This window comes from Moschus berezovskii, chromosome 17 (assembly GCF_049115385.1).
Source record: "Moschus berezovskii isolate FMDL1 chromosome 17, NW_MosBer_1.0, whole genome shotgun sequence".
NCBI lineage: Eukaryota > Metazoa > Chordata > Mammalia > Artiodactyla > Moschidae > Moschus > Moschus berezovskii.
Genome location: NC_142476.1, coordinates 41,688,196 through 41,704,922, shown reverse-complemented (window position 1 = coordinate 41,704,922; position 16,727 = coordinate 41,688,196). Strand labels below are relative to the sequence as shown.

The 16,727-nt window shown below is 57.7% G+C and overlaps 2 protein-coding genes across 3 annotated transcripts; one reads left to right on the top strand and one right to left on the bottom strand.

The window, feature by feature from the left end:
* Positions 1-262: 262 nt before the first annotated feature.
* On the top strand, positions 263-4,733 carry PEX10 (peroxisomal biogenesis factor 10). Its single transcript, XM_055419395.2, has 6 exons — positions 263-428; positions 1,368-1,448; positions 1,807-2,207; positions 3,377-3,552; positions 3,651-3,786; positions 4,533-4,733. The coding sequence occupies exons 1-6, from the start codon at positions 317-319 to the stop codon at positions 4,599-4,601; spliced, it is 975 nt and encodes a 324-aa protein (XP_055275370.1). The 5' UTR covers positions 263-316; the 3' UTR covers positions 4,602-4,733.
* Positions 4,734-6,085: 1,352 nt separating this feature from the next.
* Positions 6,086-16,567, bottom strand: RER1 (retention in endoplasmic reticulum sorting receptor 1). Of its 2 annotated transcripts, XM_055419397.2 has the most exons (8): positions 16,408-16,567; positions 12,951-13,032; positions 11,496-11,600; positions 9,776-9,875; positions 8,547-8,625; positions 7,243-7,378; positions 6,543-6,678; positions 6,086-6,424 (listed from the first exon to the last, which is right to left on the bottom strand). In XM_055419397.2, the coding sequence occupies exons 2-7, from the start codon at positions 13,029-13,031 to the stop codon at positions 6,589-6,591; spliced, it is 591 nt and encodes a 196-aa protein (XP_055275372.1). In that variant the 5' UTR covers position 13,032; positions 16,408-16,567; the 3' UTR covers positions 6,086-6,424; positions 6,543-6,588. The 2 variants fall into 2 exon arrangements, with proteins under 2 accessions (XP_055275372.1, XP_055275371.1); XM_055419396.2 differs by having other exon boundaries at positions 6,086-6,678.
* Positions 16,568-16,727: the final 160 nt, after the last annotated feature.

Here is a 16,727-nt window from a genome sequence, read left to right as displayed (position 1 = left end):
AAGGGGAGTCAGCACCTGCTGTGGCTCTGACGCCTCTCCCAGTTTCTGGGGGCTGTCTCCGCGGTCACTCCCCACATTGTGCCGCTCACCAGTCCCCGGCTCACGCGCCCGCTCCAGCCCTTCGTCTGCACCCTGGGCCAGGTTAGCGCCGCTTGGGCCGCGCCGCTCTGCCAACCCCGCTCCGCCCCAGACCCCAGGCCCCGCCCCGGGGCCCGCCCTCAGTGACGTCCAAAGTCTGCGCCGCACGCCGAGCCCTGTTCAGTCATCTGGCGCCGCCGCGTGGGCGTGGCTATCTGGGTCCCTGCGACCCTTGACCATGGCTTCCGCGGCCGCCAGCCCCCCGGAGGTGGTCCGCGCGGCGCAGAAGGACGACTACTACCGCGGCGGGCTGCGGAGCGCGGCGGGCGGCGCCCTGCACATCCTGGCAGGTGAGGGCCGCTGTGGGGGTCTTGGGGGCCGTACGTGCCGTGGGGGCGCCAGGCGGGGAGACGAGCCCCAGGCCCGCCGGTCAGCCCTCAGAAGGCTCGGCTTGACCCTGCGCGCCCCCCGAGACCTGAGCTGAAGGAAGGAGCGTGTGCTCTGGTCTTTGACCCCTGCTGCAGAGGGCGGGGTTGGGAGCCAGGCACCAGGCGCGGAAGAGTCCACGGCTCTGCTGACACGAGGCTACCGTGGAGCAGGGGCGTTGGAGTCCAGTGTAGGGGCAAGAGGGTGGGGTAGATTCCAGCCGACAGCGGGCTCCTTCGGAGCAGCTGAAGGGAGGCAGAACTGTACACTGGGGCCGGGTGGCCTTGGGCCGGCCTTGAGCAAGAGAGGAACACGACAGGATCAAAGCAAATGGCCCGTGTATTAATTTTGCTAACAGGTTCACTTACTCCATGCCAGACACTGCTCTCCGTGCTTCAGAACATTAACTCGTTTTGTTATCACATGCCTGCCTGGAAGACCTGTTGCTATTACCCTCCTCAAAGACAGAGAAGTGGGGATCCCAGAGATATAACTCACCTGACCTCACAGCCAGCCGTGTGGGAGCTCGGGTTTGATGCTGGTCAGTGGTCTTGGCTTGAGTTCCTGGTCACTGTGTTACACTGCCTGTCCTTGTGGTTCTCTAGGTTCTAGAGCAGTTGCCTAGGTGGATCCTGGAGGGGGCATGGCTGCAGGTGGGTAGGTTCTCAGGACACTCAGGGCCCAGGCAAGGCAGGTGTCAATGGAAAGAGTGAACAGTGCGAGAGTCCAGGGAGCGAACAGAGCCGGGGGCGAGTCAGGGGCTACAGGGCTGGGCCTGGGCAGCAGGAGCGAGGATTGTTCTGACCCTCATGCCCCACGGCCCCCAGCCCCTCAGGAATAACGCGTACAGTTCCTCCTCTTAGGTGCGAAGAAGTGGCTGGAGTGGAGGAGAGAGGTAGAGCTGGTGTCGGATCTCGCCTACTTCGGCCTCACCACACTAACAGGTAGCGGCCACAGTGCGACCTCCCAAGGGGCCCCGAGGACAGGAGAGGGCTGCCTGCAGAGGGAGCTTTCTGGAGGTGTTTCACAGTGTCCCCCAACTGGCCTGCATGCAGCCTCTGGGAAGGAAGGGGCCCAAGCCCCTCCCTAGGTGGGGGCCAGGCCCTGAGTCCAGGCCAGGCCTCTGGAAGCCCTGAGGTTCCCTGTCACGTCTGTCTGGGACTGTTTCTCCGCAGCTGAACCCATGGCCCAAGAGGGGTCCCAGCACTGTGTCCTGCCACAGGGCATGAGCTGTGAGGATCATCCTTTGGAGGGGAGGTGGGGGCCCGGTAGAGGAGATCACTGAGGCCCCTCTCCCTGCAGGCTACCAGACCCTTGGGGAGGAATATGTCAGCGTCGTGCAGGTGGGCCCATCACAGCGCCACGTGCCCTCAAAGCTGCGACGCGGGATCCTGGTGGCACTGCACACTGTCCTGCCCTACCTGCTGGATAAGGCCCTGCTCCACCTGGAGCATGAGCTGCAGGCCACCAGCGACGGCACCTGGCCCTTGCGGGGCAGCCTAGCCCCCAGCAGCCAGTCAGGGGTGAGGCGCTGGGTGCACCGGTGCACGGCCAGCCTGACGGAACAGCAGCAGGGGGTGCTCCTGCGGGCCGTGTCAGCGCTCAAGCAGGGCCTTGGGTGCCTCCAGCGTCTCAACGTGGCCTGGTTCTACATCCATGGCGCCTTCTACCACCTGGCCAAGAGGTTCACGGGCATCACCTATGTAAGTAACAGGTCTAGCTTGTCTGCAGAGGCTGTTCTTCAGGGACTATGCCCACAAGCAGTCACAGGGCCGGAGATGAAATCCCCACTGGAAGCATGGGTCTTGTCAGGTCCTGTTTTACTAAAAGACCGGAGGAAGTCTGGTTTCCAAAAACCTTGATGAGGGTGGGGTGAGTCTGTTTTCCACTATCAGCACCTGCAGCCACCTTGCTGTATACCCGGGCTCCTGGATCCTATGCCCACCCCATCCAGGCTACCCTGACAGAGGGTCAGGTTTGGGGACATCCCCCTGAGGGCGACCTGATAGCAACCACATGGACCCCGTTGCCACCAGCATCCCTGCTGGCCTCCCACCTGGGGAGATCTGGAGGTCTCCAGACCTGGTGATCTCCGCCCACCACAGGGACTCCAACCCTGCTGGGTCTCAGCTGATGCTCTGGCTTCAGGGTTCATCCGGAAGGCCTTCCCTTGGGCCCTGCCTCCCCAGGGTCTCCAGGCTCTCCCCGACCCCCTCACCTCCCTTGGCAGGGGTGTCCAGCGCCTCTACCCCTTTCCCTCCCAGCTCCAGTCCTCACTGCACTTGTACTACCCGTTACGTCAGGTGTCTGTCATGCGACTGCAACCCACTCGGGGCAGCCACGGGGGCTCTTCCTCCACAGACACCAGGGCCCCACCTCTTGGGCTCCGGCTGGTCTGGCTAACCTGACAGCCCCTGCTCCCAGCTAGGGAAGGAGACAGCAGTGGAGGGCAAGTAGCTTTCCACTGGAGGATGTGGCTAGGAGTCCCAGCCTGCAGAGAGTCACCTGGGCAGCCCAGGGCCTTGATACAAGCAGGAGCTTCTGTTTCCAGATAGGGCTGAGTAGTGGATCTACCACGCAGGGCTCCCCTGCCATCCGTGGAGCTCCCCCACTCAGGCCTCTTGCTGGTTCCTTTTCTGTGAGGCTTGGGTGCCTAGCAGTTCCCCCTTCCCACGATGCCTTGCTTGCAACCAGTGACCTGCAGGCCCCGTCATCACCCTCCTTGCTCAGTGCTGGGCCCACCAGGCACTCCTGCCCGCTCCTGCAGCAAGAGGGCAGGCCTTGGCTTAATCCCACCTGGGAGGCCAGGCCCTTGGGCTGCTCAGCACGTCACGCCCTCTGACCATGTGACTGTCCCCCGGGTCCCTGACAGCTCCGTGTCCACCGCCCACTCGCAGAGGACCCTCGGGTTCGCGCCAGCTACCGGCTGCTAGGGCTGGTATCCCTTCTGCACCTGGCGCTGGCTGCGGGCCTGCAGCTCTATGGCTTCCAGCAGAGGCAGCGCGCCCGGAAGGAGTGGAGGCTGCAGCGTGGCCTGTCCCACCGCAGGTGCTCAGGGCAGGGCAGGGGCGTGGGGCAGGGGCTGGCTCCCCAGGTGCCCGGCAGGACTCTCGCTCAGTTGTGTCCCATCCACCCACTCCCACCAGGAGCCATGCAGAGGAAAGAGCAGTTTCCAGAAACCCACTGTGCACGCTGTGCTTGGAGGAACGCAGGCATTCGACAGCCACGCCCTGTGGCCACCTGTTCTGCTGGGAATGTATCACCCACTGGGGCGACACCAAGGTGGGCGTCTGGAGCATGCCTGTCCCCAAAACCACCTGTCATTTGGGGTAGGGGCGTTTCTAGAAGCCTCCAGGTAGGCTGGACCCGGGGCCACGTCTGGAGTCAGGGCACTGCACTGGTGGAAGCTGGTGAAGTTCCAACCCAGAAAGGAAGGCCCTAGAGTCCTGGGGCCAGAGCTCAGCCGTGAGACCTTGGAGTGTGGGGTCCAGCAAGCCAGGGGGCCAGAGTAGGGGACTTAGCTCTTAGGCCTGTAATGGTTCCGGGAGGGACAGCCCCTGGGCCCCTGTGTACCTCCCCATCTCTTCCGGGGGCCTGAGGCCCAGCCCTCCTGGTTCCTCAGAGCCCACAGGGCCCCAGGGGTGGGGGTGCTGCAGCCTCCTCTGGGGGTCCAGCCTGCCCTGCAGAGGCCCCAGGAGCACAGGCACTGCCTTCCCACACGGCCCATGTGGGGCATGTGCCCTCACAGGAGGGACCCAGTCCTGAGGGGTGGGGACAGGACACTCAAGTTCACATCCCAAAACTCCTGAGAGGCTCTGGGTGGCCATGGTCCTTCAGTGGCCAAGCGCCCTCCCCATCCCGCGTCACCTGTGGCCTGACCATCCCCTCACTGGTCACTGTCCCTGCCCTGCACCCCAACCGCCTGCAGTATCTCAAAAAATGCTTTCTCTGAGAGACATGGGTACATCCCTGTTTTATTGGAGATGCTGTGCTGGGTGCGGCCTGTGACTGTCCCCCTCTCTCCCCAGACGGAATGTCCTCTCTGCAGGGAGAAGTTCCTCCCCCAGAAGCTGGTCTACCTGCGGCACTACCGCTGACCCCCTGCTGGAAGAGCAGTCTTACTCTCGTCAACGTCTCCTGCACAGACATCGAGAAATTCTCAAGATTTCTGTCACGTGTGATACCGTGCCAGCTGACAGGAGGGTGGGCGCTGGACCTGGCTAATGCAGGCCTGCAGGGCAGGCTGGGTGGGGACCTGCTGGGCAGCCAGTCCACCCTCAGAACGCCCCTCCCTTCCCCAAAACAGTCACTCATAGGGTGGGGCCTGACTGACCTAGAGCCAAGCACCAGCAGTTTGCCTTCCCAGCATGATAGTCCTCCAGCCCAGAAGACCCACAGACCTTACCCTTGTCACTGAAGCTGGCTTTGGAGGGCAGGAGCACAACTGTTCCCAGAAAGCCAGAAGTGGTCATCAATCGTAACACCTCTGGCACGTGCCTTCTAGTGAATAGTCAAGTCTGCTTCCCATTCTGGAACACGGCAATGTGCATTCCGGCCTCACCACAAGAGGGGTCTCCCGCGTGGGGCACCTGGCAGGCTCGGCCAGCTTGCCGTCACCACTCACTGCTGTGGCCAGCCTGCTTCCTGCCACCTTTGTTATCTTCAGGTTTGTAGATCTGCTTAAATCCTGCAGACTAGATTTTCACGTAGGCATCCTTACAGCACCAATTCCCCAGAAGTGCTGGTGTGCTGACCCTGTGAGGGGTGCACACACCTATGTGGAAGGGCCTCTTCTCCACGTGACTTGGTGGCCAAGGCCCTCCTCAAGAGGCGGAGGTCAGCCCCCAAGACAGGCTGTGACCGCAGGCCCTGCTCCAGGCAGTCAGGAGCACGGGGGGGACTCCATGGGTATTAAACCCTCTCCTCACACTGTCACCGAGTGGCTGCAACTTCCTGTCAAGCCCCACATCAGTGCGCTTACCAGGACGACAGTGTGACACAAGTCTAGAGCGCAAGCACTGCAGGCGCCGCGGCCTGGCAATGGGGGCTGATCTGAACATCATTTGCGTGTGAAGGTTAAAATTCAGCATCAGGTACACAAAGATCTTCATGTGGCCTCTGAAAAGCAAGAGCTGCTTAGTTCAGATTTGCAAAAACTGGCAAAAGAGAAGCCACGAGGGGAACACTTGTGGTCCAAAACCGAGACAGATGGAGATGGCGCTTGGAGCCAGGAGTCAGCGGCATGGCAGTGTGACCGCCTCCCAGGGTGGCTGGGCTCCCCGCGGGCCCTCATGGTACAGGGGCTGTGATGGGTTAGATAGAGACTACACGAGAGCGGGGACACTGTCTTTAATAAAGTTGGAATTAAAAAGTCACTTAGTAAAATGTTTACGAGTATTGGTTTTTATCACATCAAAAAAGCTGACATGCAGGTCAAAGTTGTTTCCCCGTAGAAAGTGAGAAGCTGTGTGTTAAAAGCCCACGGCACTGGCCCTCCTGCCAGGTGTCTCTGAAAGGGGCTGCTGCCGAGAACACACTTAAAACAACTCTTGACGTATCAAAGAAAGGTGTCAAAATAATCTCAAACAATTAAAATATATATTTATAATTCCAGGCCCTCAAAAGCAATCATGGTGGTTAAGAACAAAGTTTTGAGTCGTCATGGTAGAGGCCAACTCGACACATCTCCGTGAGATGAACTGGGAAACTGGCATTGGAACCCGCAGCTAAAGGAGCAGTTGCTCTGGCGGGCGTACATCCTCCACGCAGGCAGCGGGCATCCTCGGAGGCAGCAGCCGGGCATCCTAGATCCCTCCGTGGGCCTGACCCCACCGCCAGCTGGCCGCCCCCCTCCCCATACCGCCCGCCTGTCCCCCAGCCTGCGTTCCTCTACAAGTCCGGCCTCCGCACACCTGACCAGCTGGAAAAGAAATCAATGCGATTCGGTTTAAATGCCAGTTTCTTCAAAAAACCTGATACTTCAGTTACAAATAATCGAAGCTTCTTTTTATAAAGAAAATGACTCCCTTGTACTCAACTACTGTGTGGGAGAGGAGGCAGCGCCGGGAGGCGGCAGGCGGCCGTCTAGCTGGCGAATGTCTTGCCCGCGTCCTCTTTGCCTTTGTATGTCCTCTTGCCGTGCGTGAACGGGATGTACCGGTACTTGATCATGTGCTGGGACGGAGACAGATGCATCTCAGCATGGCCTCCCCATGGCCCACCTCCCCTCCAGCTCTGAGCCCCATCTCTGCTGTGCACAAGCGGGAAGCCAGGGCTCCTCAGACACCCCTGTCCCCCTACCGCCTGGCTAAGCCCGCTGAGCTGCTGGAAACCCCAAGGGTAGGCGACAGGTTTCGTGACCCCCACCCTGTGTGCAGAACAAACCACAGATACTAAGCCAGGGACCCGGGATTGGGGGAGAAGAGGACAAAGCGGAGCTGCCCTGTCACCAAGGACGGCTTAGGGTGATGTTGGCATCACACGGCACATCCTGGGCCCTGACTGTCCCCCGGATGATGCGCCAGACCTGAGAGTGTGACCTGAGGCTGTGCTGAGGGCCCGGCCCTGGACACGGACCAGACACGGCAGTTGTGGCTCATGCCAGTGGCAAGCGCACACACCCACCAGACTGCACAGAGACCAGGGTTTGCACAGCCCCGGTGTCTTGGACTAAAGCCTGGCTCAGAGCTCCTCACACCATGCATGCTGTCTCGCGACATAGCAGCATCTGGGCTTTACCTTTATCTGCCTCTTCATGGTGATACAGAACAGCATGATGAAATACATCACCAGGATGGGCCAAAACACTGGGACGTTGAAGGCCTCAAAGAAAGTGCACACCATGGCCACCAAGATGCCCTTGGTCGCCGCGTGCCTGCGGAAGGAGAGGTCAGTGGTCAGTACAGGAGGCAGCTCTGGGGGGGAGGGGGTCTCCTCCAGAAGCGGGGTGGGAGCTACGTGTGGCATGTGTCACGTACTACAAGTGACACAGACACAAAGTGTAAAATGAGCAGTGGAGGTGTTGGTGCTGCTCAGGCTGGTGGCTGGACAGGGATGCCGTGTGCTGCAGGGTCACATCTAGAAACCCAGTCCCAAGCGTCCAGCCCAAGTCCCACATGCCCGGCAGGCTGTCCCCCAAAGGCCAAGCAGCATCCCGTAAAATAGGTGGTTAGACCTCAGGGCCACCCACCCTCCAGCTCAGGGCCAAACACTCCAGGCTCGCAGCCCTACTTCAAGTCCACCCAGCTCTCCCTTTATAGCGAGCAAAGGCTACCCCAGAGAGCAGATAGGACCCGGGCTCACCCGCTTCCCACCCCTCCCCTAGCAGCCCTTGGGCTCAGCACTTCACACCCAACTGGGGCTGCACCTGCACCAGGAGGGTGGAGTGATGGGGCCAACAACACAGGACAGGACAGACACACTCATAGACCCTCCCAGATCCCCACCAGCGGGGTCATCTCCACGCCCCTCTCACACTCATCATTACATCACACACACGGGACCACCTCCAGGCCTACAGACAAGTCAACCCCTCTTCCCACCAACACCTGCCCTGTGCCCAGGTCATCCAAGGACCAAGCAGGGAGGGAGCTAGTCCCCTCAGTGCAGAGCAGTGTACCCCCAGGGGCTGAGTCAGTCACCTACCCAGGACCCTCCACCCCAAAGCAGCTCCCTTTTTGTGGCTTCAAGGCACAACGATGTTACTTTGCAACACAGAGCAGGGTGGGCCCTGGAGGCCCCTAGGACCCCCCATGCCCAGCAGGCACATCTCACATTCTGGGTGAGACAATGTCCAAGACAGGGAAACACACTAGAGCTGGCGTTTCTCTGAGGAGTCTAGGCTGCCAGCTGCCCAGCTCAGAGCCTCGTGTGGGAACAAGCATGGGGGGAGAAGCACAGGGCAGGGGGAGCACAGAGGGATGAACACATGAGGAGGAGCATGTGGAAGAACAGGAGGCCCATGCAGGGAGGAGCACAGGTGGTGGCACAAGGGTGGGGCGAGATGAACATGGGGGCAGGAACACGGGGGATGAGGGACTCACCAGAACTTAAACTCTGGGAGCCTCCTGATGAAGGGTCGGAACTCCTCGTTCTGTTTGGTGGGTAATGAGGGGCCGTCGTCTGAAAGGTCAGAGTCAGCAGGGTGAGGTGGGCAGTCCCATCCTTCCTACAGCTCTAAGCTCCCCTAGGGCTTTGAACCAATAGCCCTGACACGTGAAACCCAGACTAACCAAACACAAAATGGGGATTTCGGCTGATTTAGAAACCGATTCACAGCTTCAGAAGATTTGTATGAGAATTTCTTGTTAAGACCACTTCAAGTGATCGTTTAAAAAATTCACCCCCACGCCGATTTTCAGGAACCCATCAACCGGACAACATGACTACTAAAGGGAAGGGGAGAGATGAGCAGACACAGCCACGAGCAGGCAGAGGCGGGAGCCGCGTTGGCTCAAGGGGGCGCTGGGCTTGGGACAGCCGCCCTCTGCCTCGAGCTGGGAATCCCACCCCACCTGGGAAGGTGCCCTCCCCAGTGACACATGGAGAAACTGAGGCCTACAGAAAAGCCTCTTGCTTTCTAATTCCGCAAATGGCAACAGTAAATGAAAGGATTGTTTCCTTTGGTATTTCCATCAGATACTCCACAGAGAAAACACACGGTTCTAGTCACGATCTGCAGTCTGGACAGTGTCTCTGCCACAAAAAGCAGGATTCCACAGGCTCCACAGGAACTGCAGCAGGTGTTACCAACATGACAGCGTCGGCCCAAATCAAGGCCTCAGCATCTGGTCGTGTACCGTCTCATCCCCAGCTGGCCGGCAGGCATGCACTGAGGCCTCCATCTGGCCCAGGTATGCCAGGAGCAGCCAGAGCCAAGAACTTTTCAACCCACTGTCCTGTGACATCAGGGGGCCAGTGGCCTCAGTGAGCCACGCCAAGCAGTATGGATGCCTGCTTTTGCGAGAAGGGACCTTGGCTAGGCAGGCCCCAGCTGACCCCACCCCTGCACAGGACACACAGCCCCAAGGCTCAGTTTCCTCATCTGCCAAACACAGAAAGGAAGAGCCGCCCACCTCCTGTGACTGTGACAGGGTTTAACAAGTCCTGCTACAGACTTGCCAGGATCATGAAGGTCCAGGCACATGTTAAACACCTAAAGAACAGTCTCCAAAGTTGAGATTTCAAATGTTTCTGGAGAAAACAGCAGTTCTGCGAAGCACATAAAATTGCAACTCTCCCCAAACAGTGAAGGAGGTACACTCCACTGTACCTGAATCTTCCATTAATGAAGGGTCCACTTTTGGAGAAAGGAAAGCTATGAAGAGATTCAGGTGGTAGATTCCCAAGGCATAGGTCACGATGTACCAACCCTAGAAGAGAAGGAACACGGTCAGTGAGGCCGCCCCGAACCCAGTCCTCATCTGGACTGAACCCACGTGGACACAAGCTCAGAACAAATGACAGAAGAGCAGTGAGCGTCCACAGTGACAGTCAGTGTCAGGCTGCACTGTGGGTCTTGAGCGTGGACAAGCCAGCATCCAGTTAGATGCACCCAAAACCCAAAGCCACCAGAGCCCCAGAAGACAGCAGAAATGGGGTGCCTCACAAAGCCACACACCCAAGCTGCACACTCAGGTCACAGGTTTGTCCTCGCCGGCAGCCCCCAACCTGGACACGGGCCCTGAACCAGCCCAAGACCTGAGGGTTCAGCTTCTTCCAGCAGGTGGCTGGCACCACACACACCATGTGAGGACTGCTCACAACCTCTGCCCAGAAAAAATCCAAACCCAGAAAATCAGGAAACCAACCAGAGTATTATGGAGAAAAATCTTCCTCAGGAAACACAGAGGAGGGGGTACATCTGCCACTGGGCTTCTCGGCCACATGGCATGTGGCATCTTAGTTCCCTGACCAAGGATCAAACCTGAGCCCCGAATTGGAGGTGCTAACCACTGGACTGCCAGGGAAGTCCTCAGCACATTCTTAAAGGGGTGAGTTTATCCAATGAGAACCAGAACTGCACTGCATGACCAATTCTAAAAGCCCAAGCACTTTCACACAAACCAGTTGAGATCAGTTGCGCTGGCATTTGATGTCCTGATACCTTAAAAAATGTTTAAGTGAGACAACGAAATCCTAGATGTGAAAAATTAACAGCTGAGTGTTTACCCAGCTCCTGGTGGCAGGGCTGAGGCTGGAGGGATGTCAAATCAGGCACGGACTTGGTGAGTCTAACCTGGGAAACCAGCCTGTATGAAATGCATCCCTATCCTGCCCAAATCCCCCAATTCAAGGTTTCTAGGTCATTCTTTCCATGAAGACTGGACCAAGGTCCAATTTCTTAAGAACACCTAGACCCGATCACAGCAAACAACATTAACTGTAGACCGCCGACACAAACTATGCCTGCTCCAGAGCGGCACCAGGCATGCCACCTTTGCGCTGCGCCAGGGTGAGGCTTCCTCTAGGAAACACAAACACCACCACCAAGGACGAGTCTCTACACTCAGCTATGGGGGAGTTTCCCCCAGGGCTGGACGCAGCGCAGTGTCCAGTGGCTAAGTACCTGTCCTCACACCTACATCCTTCTTGACCAGGGAGACATCCAGGAGGATAGGTCTGTTCTCATGGAGGAAACAGCTGTCCTGCCCAGGGAAAAAAGCTCCGGACGAGGCCTGAGCCTCCCTGTTCTCAGGGTTCACAGGGACTCCCACCTGGGACCCAGGCAGTCAGCAGGGTTCAGGGAGGACGCCCGTCCCCTGGAGGAGAGCCCTCAGTCACCTCACCTGGTCCTGCTCGGATGCCAACCTGTCTCACGCACCCAGAGAATGAGGTAGCCAGTCCAGAAGCTGATTTTGTCCCCAGCCCCCAGGAGGCCCACCCAAGGGGCGCCAGGAGGTTTCCTGAGCAGACCAGGACACTTCTACCCCAGAGACAGAAGGAAAAACAACCCTCCCACCTGCACACCAGGCCAGGTCCCACCCACCGACCTGCAGCAGGTAAACGCGGATCATATAGATGAAGCTCAGGCCCAGCGTCACCACCCATCTCACGGCCGTGTGCGGCGTAGACTTGTCCAGCCAGGACTGGTAGATCTAGGAGAGACACAGCCTGTGTTAGGGCCGCCCTGCGGTTCCCGCTGCACAACACGCCTGCTGCTGACCTTCGCGCCGAGCAGTGACTACAATTAATTCAAAAGTTACTTGCAACAGTTCTGGAGACGCATTCATCCTTTAACCAAAGATATTACCAATCTGTCTCTCACAGCCAATGGTCCCACAGCATCGGCCTGAGGGGCCATCGTGGGGAGACAGGACAGCAGAGACAGAGGAATGTTACCACTCTGCACCTGGGACTCAGCGGCAGGTCCCGTCCCATAGCCGCTTTCCCTAGAGCCAGTCCTGCCTGCCCAGCAGTGGGGGAACAGGGAGGGGGAACAGACACCGCTGAAGAGCAAATGGCCAAATTCCTAGATTCACATAAGTGCACACTTGTCTACGTGTGTGTGACATCTGTGTAAGTATTTAACTAATATACACATCTGTATTCTCATTTTAATTTGAAATTAATTCCCATTTTGAAGTTCTAATTATGAAAAATTTTAGTCATTCATAAGAGAGAATATGAGCCCACAGAGGCCCATGACCTGGCTTCAATAATTATCAAGTTTTCCAAATGCTATTATTTTTCTTTTAAAAGTCAACACAGTTTTAGTTCTGAGCCCTGTGTCAGTCTATACGATTCTCTACCAGGTCAGACTTCTTCCTCCAAGACAGACGCTCACAGGCCTTGCTGTGGCCTGAGGGGTGGTCCCGCCATGGAGCGCACACCTGGGGGCAGGGGGTTGAGGAGACATGGACAAGGGTGGATGTGGGTGGCTAAGCAAGGGACAGTGAGGGCAGAGGCAAGGCAACCGTGTTTGCTAAGAATCAAGATTTCCACATTTTAAAAGCTGCTGAAAAAACGCTGAAGACAAGTATGTGGCCTGAACCACAGGAGACCCAGCGTCCTCACAGTAACAAGACAAGATGCTTCTGAGTGTGAGTGTGAGACTGAGGGAGTTGCCCCCCCCGGGGGGGGGGGCTCTGCCAGTACACAGCTCTACAGGGAAATGCCCAGGGGCAAGGCTCATTTAAATGTGTATGCTGCTGCTAAGTCACTTCAGTCCTGGACTCTGTGCGACCCCATAGACGGCAGCCCACCAGGCTCCGCCATCCCTGGGATTCTCCAGGCAAGAACACTGGAGTGGGCTGCCATTTCCTTCTCCAATGCATGAAAGCAAAAGTCAAAGTGAAGTCACTAAGTCGTGTCTGACTCCTAGCGATCCCATGGACTGCAGCCTACCAGGCTCCTCCGTCCATGGGACTTTCCAGGCAAGAGTACTGGAATAGGTTGCCACTGCCTTCTCCTTAAATGTGTATACAGCTCTGCAACCCAAAACCAACCTGTCCAAGTCGTGTGAAAAATCTGTAGACCACAGACGGCTTCCCATGGACAGAATCTCCCACACTGTCACCTTCAGACATTCTGTAAGCAAGAAAAACACAAAACACTTTTATATTAAACAAACAGCATCCAAGGACCTAATCACTTTGCCCTATTTCCATCAACACCATCGAGCAGGTTTTTCCAGTATTCACTATTTCACACACACCGAGGCTTCCAGCCTGTGTCTTTACAAGTCATCCAGGAAAGAGAAAGAAGCCAGCGACATGCTCTGGTTGAGAGCCAGGAGGTCACATGACATGCAAAGCAGTACCGGTGGACTTTCATTTCCGCTCCTATCACCTGCTCACACTCCTCCCACCAGTCCCAGGGCCGCCCAGCTGGCTGCAAAGTCCTGTGGACACATTTGTGTCCACTTCCCTGAGGCCAGTCTGCAGCACAGGTGGCTACGCCCACCTCCCCAGGGCTCTCCAGACTCGTCCACTGCCAGCATCGCCTCCTGCGGCTCCACAGGCTCCCAAGCGGCCCCTCTTCTCTAGGCCCCACCTGGTCTCTGTCCAGGCCGCTCCCCACGGTGCCAAGCCCTGTCCAGACCAGGTCCCCACTCCATGGCCAAGATTCCCAGTAGTCGTCTGTCTGCGCCCCAGTTCCATATCTGTGCGTGAAGGTAACCCTATCTGCTCCTGACTACTTCATCCGGCCACGCAACTCAGTGAGGACTCAGCACATGAGAGCCCAAATCGCCAAGAGAAGGGTGGGCATTATCACCCCTACACCACAGCAGTGCGTCAGCCTCAGACAGTCCAGGCCACTTGCTCAAAGTCAAGAGCAGCTCTGACCTTGGCTCCTGCAGCCCAGCATGGCCCCCACCTGAACCGCAGAACAAAAAGGACGAAGAGGATGGAAGTCCGTGCCAGTCCAAAGCTGGTGAAGATGCTGGGGGCAAGCTCTCACTGCCCCCATACCATGGGCAGCTTTCTCCCCCATGTGGCACCATGGCGGGGCTGGGGACCAGAAGTGGACTCCAACATGGAGTCTGTTTCACCACCCCTGAGTGGTATGGTTGTGCGGCCACCGTTCCTTATCTGGAAGGTGGCACCTGCTGGCACAGCAGCCCTTCCCATTTGGGCAGATACCTGAGGCTTCCAACGATCTGAGCTGCCCCCTTGCTCGGCCTGTTCATGGCCAGGCTGGAGCCTGGATCTGCACATCCTCCCTGTATGCACCTGCCAGTTAGCAGGCTCACGACATGATCCTAGATCCCAGATGGAACACCGTACCAATTACACTGGGTCCTTGAACAAATGCAGGGGCGTTGGCCCCAGCAGTCAACGATCCAAGTATAACTTTAGAGTCAGTCTCTGGACCTGCAGTTCAACCAGTCGTAGATGGTGCAGTACTGCGGTTCTGTTCTCGCGAAAAAAATCCAATGAGAGTGGACCCATGCAGTCCAAACCCATGTTGCTCAAGGGTCAACAGTACAACTTTGATGTGAAGATAACCTGAGCAGTCCCACAAGCACCAGCACAGCTGTGCTAGAACGTCTACTCTGATTCCATAACACCATTTCCTGGAGCCCTGCAGTGGAGGGGCAGCGTGCCAAGGAGACCCAGAAATGCCCTTTGCTTTCCTGGGAGCCGTAGTGAACTGAACAGGTGAACTGTGGCTCCTAGCCCTGTCTTTTGGGGAAGTTTGCCTCTATATTCACCTGGGAAAAATTTCCTATTTTCAAAAGGGCTAAATTAGAGAAGGTTGGTCACCCTATTTAGACCAAAATCAGGCCAGAAGAAAGTTATATCAGTAACATCACTTATCCTACAAGTCCATACAAATTTTTCCCTATTTTACTTTTTTATGACCAAAGTGTCTACCACTTAAATGCCTTTACTTGAAGTATTAAAATTAACATTAGAGAAACACCTGCTATTCCTCTAAAGTACGCCCTACACAGACACAATCGCTTCTAAGTCTTGTTCTCTTAACTGAACGTGAGAAAGCTCTTCCCACGACATGCTGACCAACTTCAGATCACCTGACATAAGACATATACATTAACGTAACTCCACGCCTTGGTTGAACTCCCATCAACATTAAGAAGGTGAACTTTGGATCAAATGGCCTGTCTATGGCGTGACTTGCAGGCCACTGTGGCCCTCCCCACTCCACTCTGTGAAACAGGGCCACAGCATCTCAGCACCCCCTCCCAGGCCCTTGGTGGGGAATCAGCAGCCAGCCTTGCCAGTGTGGGGCCTGGTTCTAACCAGGAGCAGCCCAGGGAGGAAGGCAGCAAGCTGGCTTTGTTCGGACTTGTTTCCAATCAGGGTGGCCCTCATACAGCTGGGCTGTCTGCAGTCCTCTGCAGTTCCAAGGCCACCTCCTCAAAGAGGCCCTCCATGACTGTCCAACTGGTGACTGTCCCTCAGATCACATCACCCTGTTCTATTTTGTGGGACAATCACTTCTGACTGCTTTCTGCCTCATTTCTCTATTTCCTCCTACTAGAATGCAAGCTCCTGGAGGGGAAGCCTTGTCCCTCCACTGCCTGCCCCGTTATCCATGAGGCCAGGCACAGAGCTAGCAGTGGGTTAAGTTCTCTGTCGGATGTCACTGCCTCAGGCTCAGCCACAAAGGAAACAAAGAAAAAAGCGAGATCAAACTGTTCCAGAGACCAGGAGTATCACTTATGCGGGTCTGTGTGCTGAGTACCAGAGTCATCACTGCACCTGTCTGTGGAGCTGTCTCCACGCGGACGCATCCCACACAGAGGACAGTCCTGCCTGGCACCGTTTGGTTCCCTCTATGTCTCCTTTCATACCCCCGCCCCCTTTCTCCTGGGTCCCGAGCCTGGTAATTTCCCACACTTTCATCCTCCGATGCTGTTCCCTTCGCTGAAAAGCCCTTCCAGACCTCAACCACCCGAGTGCTCGGCCAGAGCTCATGGCCGGCTCCTTTCCCTGGGCATGAGCACCTTCCCGTCTCCACCACACCTGCACCACCAAGACCTGGTGGCCCTATATTCACCTACGAGGAGACCTCCACCTTACACATCTCCGGGAGTGAAACCAACTCGACCGAGTAGCAGGCGCCTCGGGACACTCCCAGGCCCAGGTGCCTGGGGCACGTTTCCGGAGGCAGCTGTGGGACAGCACGCGAGGCGCCGTCGGGCGGGTCAGCCCGAGCGCTCGGGATCTTCAGTTCGCAGAAGGGCCAGGACTCGACCCTGAGCGACCCAAGTCCACCGCGGCGCTTCCTACCCAAATCCCGCAGGCCGCCCTGGATCGGCGAGGACACCGAGATCCCACGGCCCCGGGCAGGCAGCCGACCCCTCCCAGGACGCGCTACCAGGGAACTGGGGCCGGTCACCGCGGAGACCCCGGGAGTCCGGCCCGGCCCCACTCTCACGCGCGCCCCTCAGGACCACGGCGCCCGCCCGACCCCCGCCCCGCCCGCCAGCACCTCGCGGTCCACTGCGGCCGAGCGCGGTCTCCCGAGGGCCGCGGGAAGGAGGACGCGGGTGGCTGCCGCGCCGGCGTTTTGCTTGGTCTGGGAAGGGGCAACTGAGTACTTCCGCTCAGTCCTGCGCGGCACCGCCTCCCGGGCTTCCAAGATGGCCGCAGGGGCGGGGCCGAGAGTCTCCAACCATTTCCGCTTCCGGTGCGAGCGCCCAGGCCGTTGGCTGGGCTGTCACGTAGGCGGAAGAGACGTAAGCGGCGGAAATTCGCCGTGCTGCGCAAGCGCATTCGCCTCCTCTGGCTCCGGGCCCAGACAGTTCAGCT